This window comes from Muntiacus reevesi, chromosome 2 (genome assembly GCF_963930625.1).
Source record: "Muntiacus reevesi chromosome 2, mMunRee1.1, whole genome shotgun sequence".
In the NCBI taxonomy this organism is placed as follows: domain Eukaryota; kingdom Metazoa; phylum Chordata; class Mammalia; order Artiodactyla; family Cervidae; genus Muntiacus; species Muntiacus reevesi.
This window is the reverse complement of record NC_089250.1, coordinates 109,084,005-109,098,985: the sequence shown is the minus strand read 5'-3', so window position 1 is coordinate 109,098,985 and position 14,981 is coordinate 109,084,005. Positions and strand designations below refer to the sequence as shown.

General features: G+C 36.7%; 1 protein-coding gene across 2 annotated transcripts in view; it reads right to left on the bottom strand.

The window, feature by feature from the left end:
* VCL (vinculin) overlaps positions 1 to 14,981 on the bottom strand; it is a 109,019-nt gene that overhangs the window by 29,341 nt on the left and 64,697 nt on the right. For both annotated transcript variants that reach the window (XM_065922658.1, XM_065922657.1), the window contains exons 3-8: positions 13,833 to 13,983; positions 13,544 to 13,652; positions 11,240 to 11,362; positions 9,704 to 9,864; positions 1,929 to 2,019; positions 799 to 946 (exon numbers count right to left, since the gene is read on the bottom strand). In XM_065922658.1, the coding sequence (XP_065778730.1) occupies positions 799 to 946; positions 1,929 to 2,019; positions 9,704 to 9,864; positions 11,240 to 11,362; positions 13,544 to 13,652; positions 13,833 to 13,983 (783 nt within the window). The remainder of the gene's footprint in view (positions 1 to 798; positions 947 to 1,928; positions 2,020 to 9,703; positions 9,865 to 11,239; positions 11,363 to 13,543; positions 13,653 to 13,832; positions 13,984 to 14,981) is intronic.

The following is a 14,981-nucleotide window of genomic DNA, read 5'->3' as shown; positions in this document are numbered from 1 at the left end:
ATGGGTGTGCAACACATCAAGGAGTGTTCCTGAGGTCTTAGTTTGAAGGGAGATTCTATATTCCAATTACCTTGAGATGTGTCATAACAATCTAGAAGCAAAATTAAACTTTATCTATACCTCAATTTTCTCAATATCCATAGTATAAAATTTCATAAAAATTGAAGATCTTTTAGAACTTCATTAACTATATATGTATGAGTTCAAAACAAACCTATTATACTGAGTTTTCTTATTAGCAAACTCTATATAGTTTGGGGGAATGGAGGTGGATTCTAAAAGCCAAAACTTGAAGTGGCTAAGAGATAGATAAAAGAACTATAAAACTAAAAATGGTCAAATAGAAACTCAGTTCAGTTCAGTCGCTCAGTCGTGTCCGACTCTTTGCAACCCCAAAACAGAGCCTAGATATGACCAACACAGAGGATAATCTATCTAACTGATTTTTTAAATGGCATGTGAAATCATTCCAATTTATGTTTCTTATTCTTGCCATCATCCTTCATCAAAGATATCTATCCGCTATACCTTGTTTTTCATAAGCCTATGACTAGAAACTAAAAAAATATATTTCTATTTCAGCTTCAACTTCACTACAAGGCATCTACATATTTTAAAAGTTCATCAAAAGGAAAATTCACTCCAATCCCAAAGAATTCATAGAATATAATACCTGTGTTATCTATCAGCCAAAGAGAACTCAGTAAAATTCACAGAAACTTGCTTCTGAATCACTCCATCAGAAGCAAGATCCCAATTGTCAGCACCAGTACTCTGGCGAGAGCAGAGGAACTTTACCTGGCTCGGAGGTCAGCCACTTGGTCAGTCATCTGCCCTAGCATTTTGCAGGTTCCCAGGATCTCCCTGCGTTCTTTGCCTGCACAGAGTTCACCAACTTTTCCAGCTTCATCTAAGATCTGCCTGATGGCCTGTTCACCAGCATCACCTAAAATAAAGAGATATTCAAGGGAGTGCCCTGATGGCCTAGTGGTTAGGATGTTGGGCTTTCATTGCCTTGGCCTGAGTTCAATCCCTGGCTGGGGAACTGAGATCCCAAAAGCCAGGGGCAGCCAGAAGGAAAAAAAGAGAGAGAGAGAGAGATTCAATATCTACATTATAGATCTATTAATTATTTAGAGAGGATGCTTTACAAGTCATTTCATTCATGAAGCAAAGGATGATTTTAAATGACTAGTGAGTAGAAGGCAATACATCTGATAGTTAACAGCCAAGCAGTGCCCCTAAACCGTAGGGTGAGGTTTCAACCACAGAGACTGCTGAAAAAGATCCTTGGAACCATAGACAGCTGGAGATAATAAGCAGCTTGTGGTAAGCATACGGATGAGATGAAAGTAGGCTCTAACAATTTAATAGTACTTAACACCTCCAAACTCTATTAGGCTTTATACATTCATTCAAATATTAATCTAAAACTGAATAAATATTAGATTAGGAAATCCATAAAGCCTAGCTCAATACCTATTTGGGTCTTATCTTTATACAAGTCAACTTTGCTTCCCAATTCTTATTAGCATCATCATTTCATCTGCTTAATTAAGTATTCTGTTGGCATAAATGGAAATCTGCCCAATGGGAACTAGAAAAGAAGAGCTTTCATTCAAAATAATTACCTTTCTGATTCAGGGAAAGGGTGAACCAATAATCTGGCAAAGAATGCCCAGTTCACTTTGGTTTATTCCTCTGTGATGAAGGGTTATTAATTCATGCCCTTCATCCTTGTAAGGACCAGAAATGCTTCAATCAGTCAAAACTATCAGAGAATCGCATATGCCCCTAAATGTTGCAGTAGTTATCTCAGAATTATGAGATTATGGAATAAATTCTTTTTTTTTTTTTTCCTTCATTTTCTTTTTGCCTGGTTTTAGCTTTTTGATGTATCTACCAGAAAAGTAAAACCAGAGGGTTACCTGGGGAGGCATTGGGATCACGGAGCCAACCTTTAGCCTGGTTCAGTTTGGAGTCTATGGAGGCCAATGCTCTCTTCATGGCTTCAGTGTCCTTTTGAAGAAAAGTATCAATTATTTTCTTTGCAAAAACTGAGATACCATGATACAAAGTAAGACAGAGAAGAAGTTACACCATTAACATACAATAGCTACAGTAGTCCTACAACAGCCTTAAAAATATTCTCATCACACCATAATGCTTATTTCTGTCAGAATGCAACATCTTGCATGCAAATCTTCAGTTAATTCTATTTTCTGGTCTCGCTATTGCTTAACTGTGAAAACTTGTAAAACTGCTCAAGACAAAGCAGTTTAATATCGTCAGCAGGAAAAAGCCGTTTTGTCACATGCCTCATTATCAGCCTTTCTACTAGTCAACATTCAGATACTGCAGCCCTGCCAAAGCCTTCCTGGCTTCAGAGAAGCCTCATTAGGATGTGGTGCCACAAATCACAGTTTCTCTTACATCTTGTTTTGAAATATACACACTGGATGATATTTCACTATGTTTAATTAACCCGAGGAACCTGAAATTACTGGTTAGAAGAAAACTGAAAATTTTAATCTAGCAATTTAGTTTTAATTCCACAAATAAACTACTGAATGTATCACAAGAAAGAAATACATTCAGCCTTCTCTGCCACTCCTCATCCTTAGTTCCCTTACCATCCCTAACCTGGAAGTAAGAGGCAGGATAGAATAAGGGGGTCTCAATCTATTGTTTACAATCAGGATTCACAGTGACTAGCATAAAACCTCCCAGGATATACCATGAGACGTCTAAACAGACTAATCACTTTTAAAATATACACATATTTTAATAGGGTTTTTTAAGCAAATAAAAATACAGAAAACAATATAACAAAAATGTATGAACCCATTCTCACAACTGAACGACTGGCCATCTCTTAAGTCTCTAACACCTTAAAAGTCAGTCTCTGTCTCTTTTATTAACATTCAGGGAACTGGCTGTTACAGAGTCCATCCATCAAAGTACAGAATTACCCTCTGAAACTCTAGGGAATGTCTTAAATCCCCACCTTTTTTCAATTTCCACTGTTGTAAATTGGGGTTCTTAAAGGTGTGGTGCCATCAGTTTTCCACTTGGGGGCACTAGGAGCATCCCCACTTTAAACGCAAACAAAACCCAGCACTAGCACCAGTAAGTACAGGGAGCATTCATAATCAGGCTTAGGGTTTCAGCAGCCTGACTCCAGCTTTTCCAGAGTACTCAGTCAAATTATAGACCTCTCAGCTTTGGATTCCCTCTTTCCCCATCTAAACAGATACAGACCGTTCTCCTGTTATAAACTTGTCTACCTCAGGCTCTAAATAACAAATTCTCATCCACAGCAACTAAAAAGAAGTGAACCAAATTACTGAAAAAATGGAAATAAGATATTTTTATTATTGAGGTGTATGAAACTATGATAGCTATCTATCAACAAAAGACTGAGTTGAAGGAGGATCTATTTTAAAATCCATTTGTATTTAGTGCAAGTAGACAAGTGGCATTTAAGTGCTTTGATTCTCAAATATTTGTTCCTCCTCCATCTTGTTCTAATCACTCTGTACAGCAAACCTTGCCTTCAAAAGTCAACTTAATTCCAAATTAGCAAGGCCCAAATTAATATTGTTTTAAAGATAGTCTCAGGCAATACCCAACCTCAGAGCTAGATAGCCTCCAGGGTCTAATACAAGTTATAGGACTGTCTAGATACAGATTTTTTAAAAATTCACAATCTCTCACCTAGGAAATACTGTGCACATGCTGAAGAGGAAAAACTGAAGTCATGTAAAAATACTTAATTTAAAATCTCTTAATAACCATTTCTCTAATATACATATATATTCAGTGAAAAATTCAATAGATATTTATTATATTTCAGAATCTAAATTTAAGAAGAAACAAAGATCAGAAATTTTCTAGGGTCTACTCTAGCATTAATAGATATTAGTTAGAAAACTAACCTTAATTGAGCATTTCTTGCATGTTAGGTTCTACTTTAGCCATTTTTTCCCTCATTGCTTCATTTAACTTCAATTTTAAATTAAGGGGCTCAGTCCTAGAAGACCCATTTGATCTCAAATCTCATTATTTTCTGTTAGATGAAATTCAAGAATTTTTTTTCTTTTACCAAAGAGAGTTGTCAAAGATTCCACTAACCTTTTACAGTAATCAGCAAATCTTTTGCTTTGCCAATTTTGGATTGGTTAATACTGCCACTGCCCAGAAAATTAGCTCTATAAATCAAATTCATAACTCTTACTAACCTAAATAACTGTTTTTACTCACCACTGCCCAAAAATGATTTGAAACCCAATAGAAAAACCAGTTTTGCTCAGCATTCAGTATTCTCAAAAGTCACTGTTTTTTCTCTCACTAATAAAGGATGGCTACCACACTTCAAGGAAAGAATCTGACTCTAAGGATGTGACTAATTTGGTCCTGAGGAGATGTGACAATATGAAGAAGTTAACATTATTTCTTGTAATTACTATTATTTTCTCCTAAAAAGAATCAATGGCAAATATGCAATGAAGATGCATTTTTAAACTGGGAAATTCAATTAGTTAGCAAAATTTTTAACAGAATAAATTTTAGACAATTTTGGAGATTTAAAACAGTCACTGGGAGGGCCACATTAAATTCTTTCTGGAATAAGACGAGTTGTAAATAGCCATTTAAACACAATACATTTAAATGTAATATCTATTGGGGTGACCAAAAAGTTTGTTTGAGTACCCAACAAACTTTTTGGCCAACCACATTAAAAGCAAAAATGTCTATAGGAACAAACATTTTGGTGTCCTAAGAATGTCATAAGAATTTCTTTTGAAGGGGAGTGTTTATTATGGAAGTAACAGAATTCTGACATAAGCAACAATAGAAGTATACTAACACTAGATATAATATAAACAAATTCAACTAGGACTAAGAAGCAATTTTGAGATATTTATAAAGGATGAAAATAACCATAACTCTGCGGCCAACTACATTATGTACCACAGAGCTTTTAGTTAAACCTTGCCGTGTAGGTCTAAGTACCCAGAGTACACTCTGGATATGAAATAGAAGAGAAAAAAACTGCACCTTCACTAAGTACTTTTCTCTATAATATCTAAAATTTGGGAAAGAGACGAGTCTTCACCAAGCTCTTCTCTGTTTGTTGTTGTTGTTGAGGTTTTTTTTTTTTTTTAAGTGAATATAAAAAAGAGTAGAAATAGTTGTGCAGCTCTGGGGACAGCTGGCAGGGTTCTGGCCCCTCCTGCTCCGGTTCCTTTTATTGTAAAACTCTCAGGAGTTCAGGTTTTAAATGAAAAGAAACACAGCTCCTTGAAACTCTGCCACAGATACTGAAAGTCAGAAGGACAACCTAAAAGACTTCTTTTTCCATGCTTTCCCAGGAACTGAAACACTTCTGAAATTTAATACAGAGTTAGACCTAAAGAACACTGAATAATATTAATACCAAGAACCACTGAGTTCCTCCCACAAACAGTCAAGAGGAAGTGTGGCAGGGAAAGTGAGTTCCTGCAATCCCATGCTCTTGAAAATTTCAAACACGGGACTAAGGACCCCCTCTCATTCACTGCCCAACCTACTCTCCTTTTTCCACTAACACCTCCTGTCCCCACCTTTCCCACTCCATTCCATTTCTGACCACATTTCTAACCCCAAATCCATATTTTAAACAAAGATGTTTTTGGAAAGTTAAATTGGGCAGTAACACAAAATCTTGTAAACTACATTTAACCATGGAGAGAAAGTTGTCTAGCCCTGAACCTCCAGGCAAGCCTCCCAGGCATCAGTTCTTCATCTCTAAGAATACCTTCTCAGTGCTACAATTCTGCACCACCTATGTGCACACAATCAGTTATCAACTAAAAGAGCACTTGGATCAGAAGGGAAATGCCAATTTAACATGGTGGGCTTTTCTCCTTTGGTTGGGGGAGAGGGTAAGATATATAAACGCTTAAATTAACTATTTATCTCAGACCCTAAGAGATAAATCCTTTGTTGTGTTAGCTGCATACTAGAATACTAATATTGCATCACATTAAAAGACTCATAAAAAGTTAATATATAACCTTATTTTTTCAAAATTGAAATAAAAATCAACACTTAAACCCCAATGATCTGCAGCAAGGAAAAGTATTATAGGAGCACATGTTCTAAGCGGTATTTCCTTCTTTGGTACTCTAATCTGCACAAAGACATCTGAGTCACTCACTACCATTTACCCATCACCAACCTAGGCCTACAGTGGGAGGAGATACACCACAGGGACAAATTCTGAATAACTGACTCAGGGTGCAGTTACAGGAACACCTCATAGGGTTCAAAAATTCTCAGTAATGAAACGTTTTTAAATTTTTTCTCACTTCCTTTTTATTCTCAACATGCATCAAAATACAAGTAATATAAACACCAAAAAAAGATTAATATATGTTGCTAAATTTACAAAGGGTAAAATGTCAATTCTGTTTAATCTCTACATTTTTTTTTGTCTCATAATGTATTCTCAGAAAAAATGCTAAACTAGTTTTTAATAATCATTATGATTGTTGATTTAAGGAGGGGAAATTTTTTATTTTCAAAATAAAAGGAAGAGTTTAAAGTCAAAGTACTTTTAAATTTGCAAATCTGCCATCTGCATGTAGGTATAAAACATAAAATAGTCAGCTATTGCATTGCCTCTTTAAAATCTTAATTTATTTGGCAAGACGCACTTTTACCAAGAATTTTTTCCACTTACTTTCTTCCCCCACTTTTCTAGAGGAATCATCACTTTCCAGGAGAAAACTGCACCAATAGGGAGGCATGAAACAAGTATGGTAAGACAAAGTTAATTCTTTATTGGTAGGGGGTGAGAGGAGGTAAAAATATTGCATGTATTAAACAGAATGGGAACCCAGGGGTCACAGACAGACACAGGGTCTGATTAATTCACTGCTTACAGGTGAGCAATGAAAGATGCATAATGCTACTGAACTGAAAAATAATTAAAACCCTAGTTACTGATTTCCATTTTCAGGGTAAAATTTTTTTCTAAATATTCTTGCAACTAATAAAAACAATTACTCTTAGGGGGTAAGGGAGATAGAGTGGAAAGGGACTGGAATGAGAGTTAGCTATGTCATATATATCTTTTTATAGCATTTTGATTTTTGAATCAGGTAAATGTATAACAAAAGCAAAAGGAAGTTAAAAAATAAATATTCATTGCTCATTCTGATGTCATTTTGTACTTAAGCTTCTTTTGGCTGAGCTAATTTTATTTATTTCCTTTTATTCTGATAGTTTTACAGTATCCTAACAGTCTGATTCCTTCCAGATCAGCATAAAACTGAGATGGCTATTAGACTGTACACAGTGGGAACCAGGTCTATGTCCCTCGTATATGCCCCCAAGTGCCTAATCTTCCTCCTGAAAACCTCAACTGATCACAGTTTTGGTTTTGGTCTTTAAAGAAGCAGCTTTCAGACTTTCACAAAGTAAAGCTCAGTGACTTATTTACTAATTGATGGATGACTTTTCCCCTCTGAAAATAGAAACATGATGGTTGCAGTGCCTGCTCCTCATTTTTTACTATTTCTCATCTGCTAGAAGCAAAGGGGAGAGAATAAGGAAAGAGATTAGGTTAGGAGAACATGAGGTCATGGGGAATGATGGCTGATTCACAGCTCAGACAGCAGAACATGCAGTGAGCCAGGGACTGAAGTTAGGAAAAACTTGTGGTACACCTGACTTTTTCCTTTTGATTCTGCAGGCTTGGATTACTGTGAAGGACAGGTGCCTCATTGAGACTCTCTAGCCTACCTATTTTCATTATGGCTTAAAACCTCAATGATGCCATCTCCAAAAGCCAAATTCCAGAGCCTGTAAAGGAAACTGGCACAAGAGACAAATACAGAGATGGCATCAGCTGGAGGTTTCCTTTGCTAAGAGCAGGATCCACAGATAACTTAGGGGTCACCCACATGGGGAAATCTGCCCCTCAAAAGAAGTCAGCGAAAATGACCAGGTCAAAGCAGTTCCCAGGAGACTGCTCAACGAGAGGAATTGTTTAGTTGCTCAGTCGTGTCCAACTCTTTGTGACCCCATGGATTATGGCCCACCAGGCTCCTCTGTCTATGAGATTTCCCAGGCAAGAATATTGGAGTGGATTGCCATTTCCTTCCCCAGGAGATCTTCCCAACCCAGGGACTGAACCCACATCTCCTGAACTGGTAGGGGGATCCTTTACCACTGAGCCACCAGGGAAGTCCCCAAAGAGAGGAAAGCACCCACCAAATATAGAAAGCCTGACATCCCATACTAATGTCTTTCCTCTTGGTTCCCCCCCCCAAAAACAGCTCCTTTTGAGCTAAACAGTCTGCCCAGCACAGCCCCAAGTCCCATATTAAGTCACATTCTGACGCATAATCGAGCACAGTGTTACACACCGGCACACGGAATAAGGCATGGCACACAGCACAAGAAAACCTCACAGACATGCTTTTTCTCTTTTTAAGCAAGAAAGAAACTAGAGGGCAAGAGAAAGCTTACCTTCTAAACGTGAGAAAAAGAGTAAAACAAACAAGAGAACAAAAAAAAGATGCATAAAGAAGTCATAACAGGGAAGTGAAAAGTTGTCAAACATGCAAAAGCAAAATTAAGTAAAATATCAAAGACTTTATATGATTTTACCATATGGGCTTAAAATATAGTCTCAGGACTTGTTCAATAATTTCATGCCTCTGAAAACAAATCCATGGTTAAGATAATCTAACTAATTTCTCCTACACATTTAGTTTAACTTCCTGGGCAACAAAAGAGACAGAATTGGTCATTTTAGGCCCAGCTTCAACCTTAACTTTCAGGTGTCCTAGAGGACAAACAGAGCCCTACTGGACACCCAGTGGAAACCATACAACAAAATCCCCTCTGCAGTCTGCTACCAGCCTGCTGGGTGGCCCTGGAGATAACATTTGGGTCCACATGGTAGGGGAAGCTGGGTCCTAGAGACAGTGGGTTCCCCCACTGCCTGCTCTTGGGCTCCGATAACAGAAGTGTCTCTGTTTCCGATCTCTAAACATGGAGAAGCAGACCAGAGCAGCAGCACCTCAAACCCCTGCTGCTGGGGTCCAGGAGGAATCCACCAGCCCTTGTGGAGTCCAACAGGAAATTATAGACCAAGGGGAAAGGGACCCCTCAAACTAACAGACAATGTGAAAACTAATATTTCAGTGAAGCTTTCTTTAGGGAAAATGGAATGATAAAGGGACACACCTAGAAATGCCTACATTTTCTTCTGTAGATTTCTCTGGGTCAAAAGCTGATTAAGAAAAGTTTTCCATAAAATTCAGCCATAGGTATATTCTGTGTCTTACTTAGTAACCTAGCAACAACCACCCACGTGAAAGGCAGGGCTCCTACCCAGGGGAGTATACACCACAGCAGAACTCCTCCACCAACTCAATAAATGAGACTCCGGTTTGATAGAAAAGCTACACATCTCAGCTTTCAACCAACATTCACCCCACATACCTATTTATTTGTTCTACCTGAAAACAAAGGAAAAGTGCAAAAGCAGCAAGTAATTCATGAAATAAAAATAAAGAAGAAATTACTTTCATAATATCTAAGTAGTCTAATGCTGCACAAAATTACAAGATAAAATGTGAGACAATCACACCCCCAAGAGGGGAGAACTGAGGATTTTGCTTATTTCTTCCCCAATATCACCTACCTTGCTGGCCCAGGCATCTTCGTCCCAGGAAGTGAGTTGTAATACACGAATGATCTCATTAATTTCAGCGCTCATCTTTTCTACAGTAAAATTGCGATTTTTCAAAGCTTCTTCAATTCCTTGGTTTTTGGAGTTTTTAGTTGTTACAAAAATCTTCATAGCTTTAAAAATAAGCAAAAGATCAGAAACTAAGTTTCTATGTAATCTTGCTATATTACAATAGTCACACAAGATGCTTCACACTTTGAACATGTTTTGGGCTTCTAAGGTCTTAAAAAGAATATGAAAATAAACACTGCCAGTCTGCTATTAAAATTCCAATATCAGCAACCTTCACTGTAAAGAAAACTGAAGGTACAAGAGCATCACCACATCATCATCAGGGAACTAATTTAACATGCATGTACTGAAGATCCCGAGTCACATCTCAGGCCCAACACTGGTCCCATCTAACACAAACCTAATGGGACAAGATAAAAAGTCAGTTAAACTGTAACCAAAGTATGCTGCTGCCTCAATCCCAGTGGAAGATCCTAGGGTTGAGTTCATCTTCCATGATTTCTCTTAACATACAGGAAGGACTATCTAACCCCTACAAGTAAAGAAGAAAATAATAACGAAACATTGGAAAAGAAAATATCTTCTCATAAACTAATAAAATTATAAAAACAAAGATCAACATTTTATTGAGTTACCCAAATTAGAAAGATTTTTCCCAACAGCCTTTCTGCCACATAGAACAGTTGGCCTCAAAAAACATATTTTTGAGAAGACTTTAAGACTCTTATTTACAATTTTTTATTTTCTAGTTTATATAAGGGCTTTCTGAACTCTTACACTCACATCTCCTATTTTAGTCACTACATGAAAAATGACAAAGCAGGAAGGCAGTAGCTGGGGGGTTACAGTGACATGCCTTAAAAGATTTTGAAAATAAAGAAACCCTCTTAAGAGTTAAACCAACTAACATATAACTTGACTAAGAAAATTTACATAAACCACAAGATATGTGATATATACTAGAGATATCTGATACATACTAGACTCTTAATAAGCACAATTCTCTTTTGCTAGTTGAAAGAGCAGCCGTCATGTTTGCATTTCTGGGCTCTGCCCAAAGGGAAGGTGATCCTAGTTGGTATAGACCATCAGCTCTTCAACATAGTGAAGAGCTAGGAAAGGGCTGTGGACTCACTTCTCTACTATATAGTGTTCTAGATCTATTCCAGCTTCTAATTTTTTTCCCAAGTACAAATAAAGGGGTCAAGATCCATACTTCCAAAACTAGAGCGCCTAGAGAAGAACAGAAGCCTGTTAGAACATGAAGAGAACAGTAGTAGGCAATAGGAGGGCAGTGTCACACAAAGAGCAGGAGGAGAGCATTAAAGAAAATGAATCTGGCTCTTAGCTAACCAGCTGCATTTTTACCCAGGCTGAAGGACATGCAACTAAACAGAAAAGAAAATGAACACCAGAGTTTAGAACATATAAACACTTTTTTTTTCTTCTGTAAGATAAAGTACAGACAGAAAATACCTGAAATGAGAACTGGCAGCAACTCCTTCACAGTGTTCATTGAGTTCACCAACATCACTCGATGCTCCTGGTGAGTCAGTTCCTGCTGCCTCTCGTCAATCATCTTGGCCATCTTAGTCATTCCTGGGGCACAGGGAATAAATTGTACAGGGTGAGCAGTGAAACAATCCAGAGTCAGGCTTTCTGAGCCTATATCCACTATGAATTACTATGAAAATCCAAATTGTCCACTTATTTAAACACACATAGTATCACTGAACTCTATCATTTATCACATTGAATTTTGCAGAACAGTTCTAACTTAAAGCAAATGTATTCTTCTCATTAAAATTAATTTAATAAATATAAATCCTAAATGTGACATAATTTTCACACATTTGACATACATTCACAAATACGTTTAAACTGTTGAAATTAATAAATATATATTTGAAAAAAAACAATTCACAAGTGGTGAGCAGGAGAATACCTTGCCTAGCTTCCATACCAGTTTTCATGTCATGTACCTGGCCACTGAGCCTATATGTATAAGAACCTCATGTGAGCCTACTACAGGCACGCCTCAAAGATACTGTGGATTCAGTTCCAAACCACTGCAACAAAGTGAATATCACAATAAAGTGAGTCACAGGAATGTTTGGGTTTCCCAGAGAATATAAAAGTTATATCTCCACTATACTGTAGTCTGTTAAGAATGCAATAACACTGTCTAAAAACATAATGTACATACCCTAATTTAAAAATACTTTATTGCTAAAAAAATGCCAACTATCATCTAAGCTTTCAATGAATTATGAACTTTTCAATAGTAACATCAAATATCAGTGACCACAGGTCACCACAACTAATATAATAATAATGAAAAAATTTTAAATATTGTGAGAATTACCAAAATATGACACAGAGACATGAAATAGAAAAATGGCACCAAATAACTTGCTTGAGATAGGATTGCCACAAACCTTCAATTTGGAAGAATGTAGTATGTGTGAAACACAAGAAAGTGAAGCACAATAAAATGAGGTGTGTCTGTACTGAGAATCTAGCAGCTGAAAAAAGTCTTAAGAGTTACAATAACATGTTTTGTTTACATCTTTAAATTTTTCTCTACTTTCCAATTTGCCCAAAATAAGGAAGGGTCACACTTTCATAATAAAAAACAAAACAAAAAAAATGTTATAAATGTAATTATGGTGATGACAGCATTTGAAACAAACTGGTATTTCAGAGTTAGCCTGCTAGAAATTTTTGTTTACTTTGGTTATTATTCAAGGGTGTTATGTGAGCCTCTACTAATTTGATTTTCAAACTGCTCTTAAAATTTCTTAAGTAATTTCACAGATTCTCAAGGGGTACCCAAAAGGAGATAGACAGGTGGGGATACCCCTGCTTGATCCACACTGGCTCCATTTTTGTCTTTTATATGTTGAGATTTTGCATTAGATCTCATCTGAAGAAATAAGATTTCTTCATAGTGCTAGGAACAAATTTAAAGGGTACTTCTCTAAAGACATTTCTCAATGATCTTCAATGATAGCTCAGAGAAATTCTTAACTGCCGTTAAGTTTACAGAATGACTGCACTGGAATCTCTAGAAAATATTATTAATTAAATATCATTCTATATAAGAAAAAAGAATTTTATAAAATGATATGTGATCCTTAATACTAACAAATTAAACATCTAATATGTCTTATCATTAATCTCATTTATACTTTAAGGAGCCTCAAGTTCATGTTATATGTCTATAACACCAAAAGTTGGTATCTGTTCATGTATTTTGAATATTTAATTCTCAGATGACTACACAATCAGAGATTTAGTTACAGAAGCTCTTCTCTCCTTCTAGGTCTGATTATATTATGCAGTCTTGGGCAAGGGCATGAATCCATAATAGCAGGCGGGCTAATTAGCAAGCTAAGAGGTCACAGAGAGCTCAGGCCAGCTGGTAGACAGTGAAGGAATGCTGTATAATGTGGAATGAAGGGGTCAGGATTCAGGGTGGCCTTAAGCATTGCAGTAATAGAAAAGTATTTCCTACATTCTCCAGCAACATTTGCAATGTCTAGTTCAGTTCATTAGGCAGGGCCAGGCTTTGCAGAAAGCAGATTCAGCTTTCAGAGACAATGATTTCTCTTCAGTAGAAGCACAGAGTCAGCTCCATCAAGAGAGCAGAGACAACTAAAAATCCAAAGCACCATTACCTACCTTCCACAAAAAAAGCAGGCAGGAGTGCCCCTTTCCTCTTGATCAACCAAGGACAATTCATAGAACATTTTATTATAAAAGTAGCATATGACTAACCTGGTCCAAGATTCTTCGTGTAAGTGACCAAATCTTCCATAGTTTCTACCACCTCTGCCACTGTAAGATATTCCAAAATTCCTTTGCAAACTCTAATAATTTTACGAACCTGAAAATATATTTCAGAGTATTCAATCAATTGTGTTAACGTTAAGTAGAAAACACAGTGATTCAGATGTGTAGCTGGTCAACGTTTTCTCATCCTAAACAATCCTCAATCCTCCATTATTATCATTATGACTGGGCTTTTTGTCAGGAAGAGGTGTGCTTGGGCCTCGGGGTGCCTTACCTCAGCCTCGTCGAATGTGAGGAGCAAGTCTGATGTGCCGGAGAGGATGCCTCTTGACCCATCAATTAGATAATCTCGAGCAGGCACTGAGTAAGGGTCTGACTGAAGCATCTGGGCTGCTTGGACAAGCTTGGTACAAGCATTCTCCACCCTGTGGGGAGGAACATGGAGTTAACTCACTGGCAGAACCAAGCAGAAGAATATCACATGCAAATTCAATGAATGTAAATGGAGATAAATTCACATTTTTTTCCTATATGGAAAATAGACAAGAGTTTCCAGCTTTTAAAATTGGCAATTAAGGGCAGCACATTCATTCACTCACTGCATTAAGCCTTTGTTCTTCATTATTTCCTGACTACAAAACATAATAAAAAGAAGTTCTGGACCTTTTACTTTAGATGGCTATATCTCTGTAACTCCTCTGTTTCCTTACTATTCACCCTATACACACTGCCATTAAAAGACACTGACAACAGTTTCAGATTCAACATCTGAAAAAAAAATACCAAAGCACTGTGCTAAATGAAAAAAATAATAATCAGACGAACCAAAGGAATAGGAAGAAACACAAAGAAAAAGCATGAGGTAATGTACAAATTTTTTATTCATCTAGTCAAATGGATTTGTTTGACAAACTAGACTGTTTGAAAACAGCCCTATAAAACAGTGGTGTTAATTAAAATGTCACTGGCATTAATAACCAGTAATTAATAGTTTAATATAATTTAGTTTAATAACATGGATGACCTGATCAGTGAAATCAGGTGTCTTTTGGAGGTGGGAGATCATTTTAAAAAGGTACCCAAAATGCATAAAGCAAATATTCACCTTGATCCTCTTGTACTACTAACATGTATTCATTCATTCAACTATTCTTCTACTCAGAGGTGAAAAGGACCTACTGGATCATTTCTTCTAATCCCATACTCAATAACTTATCACAGAATAACTTACAAACACATGCAATAAATTACTTTAAATTAGAATATTTAGCCAAAATCACACATTCTTATTTGAAAACACAAAAAAAATGTCCCACGTAAACAAAAGCCCACTCCACAGGCAGTTCTGAGGATCAAATGAAATAATGTAAAATTCCACAAGTACAAGGCAGTCTTGCACTGTTAATAAATAGAATTAAATCAA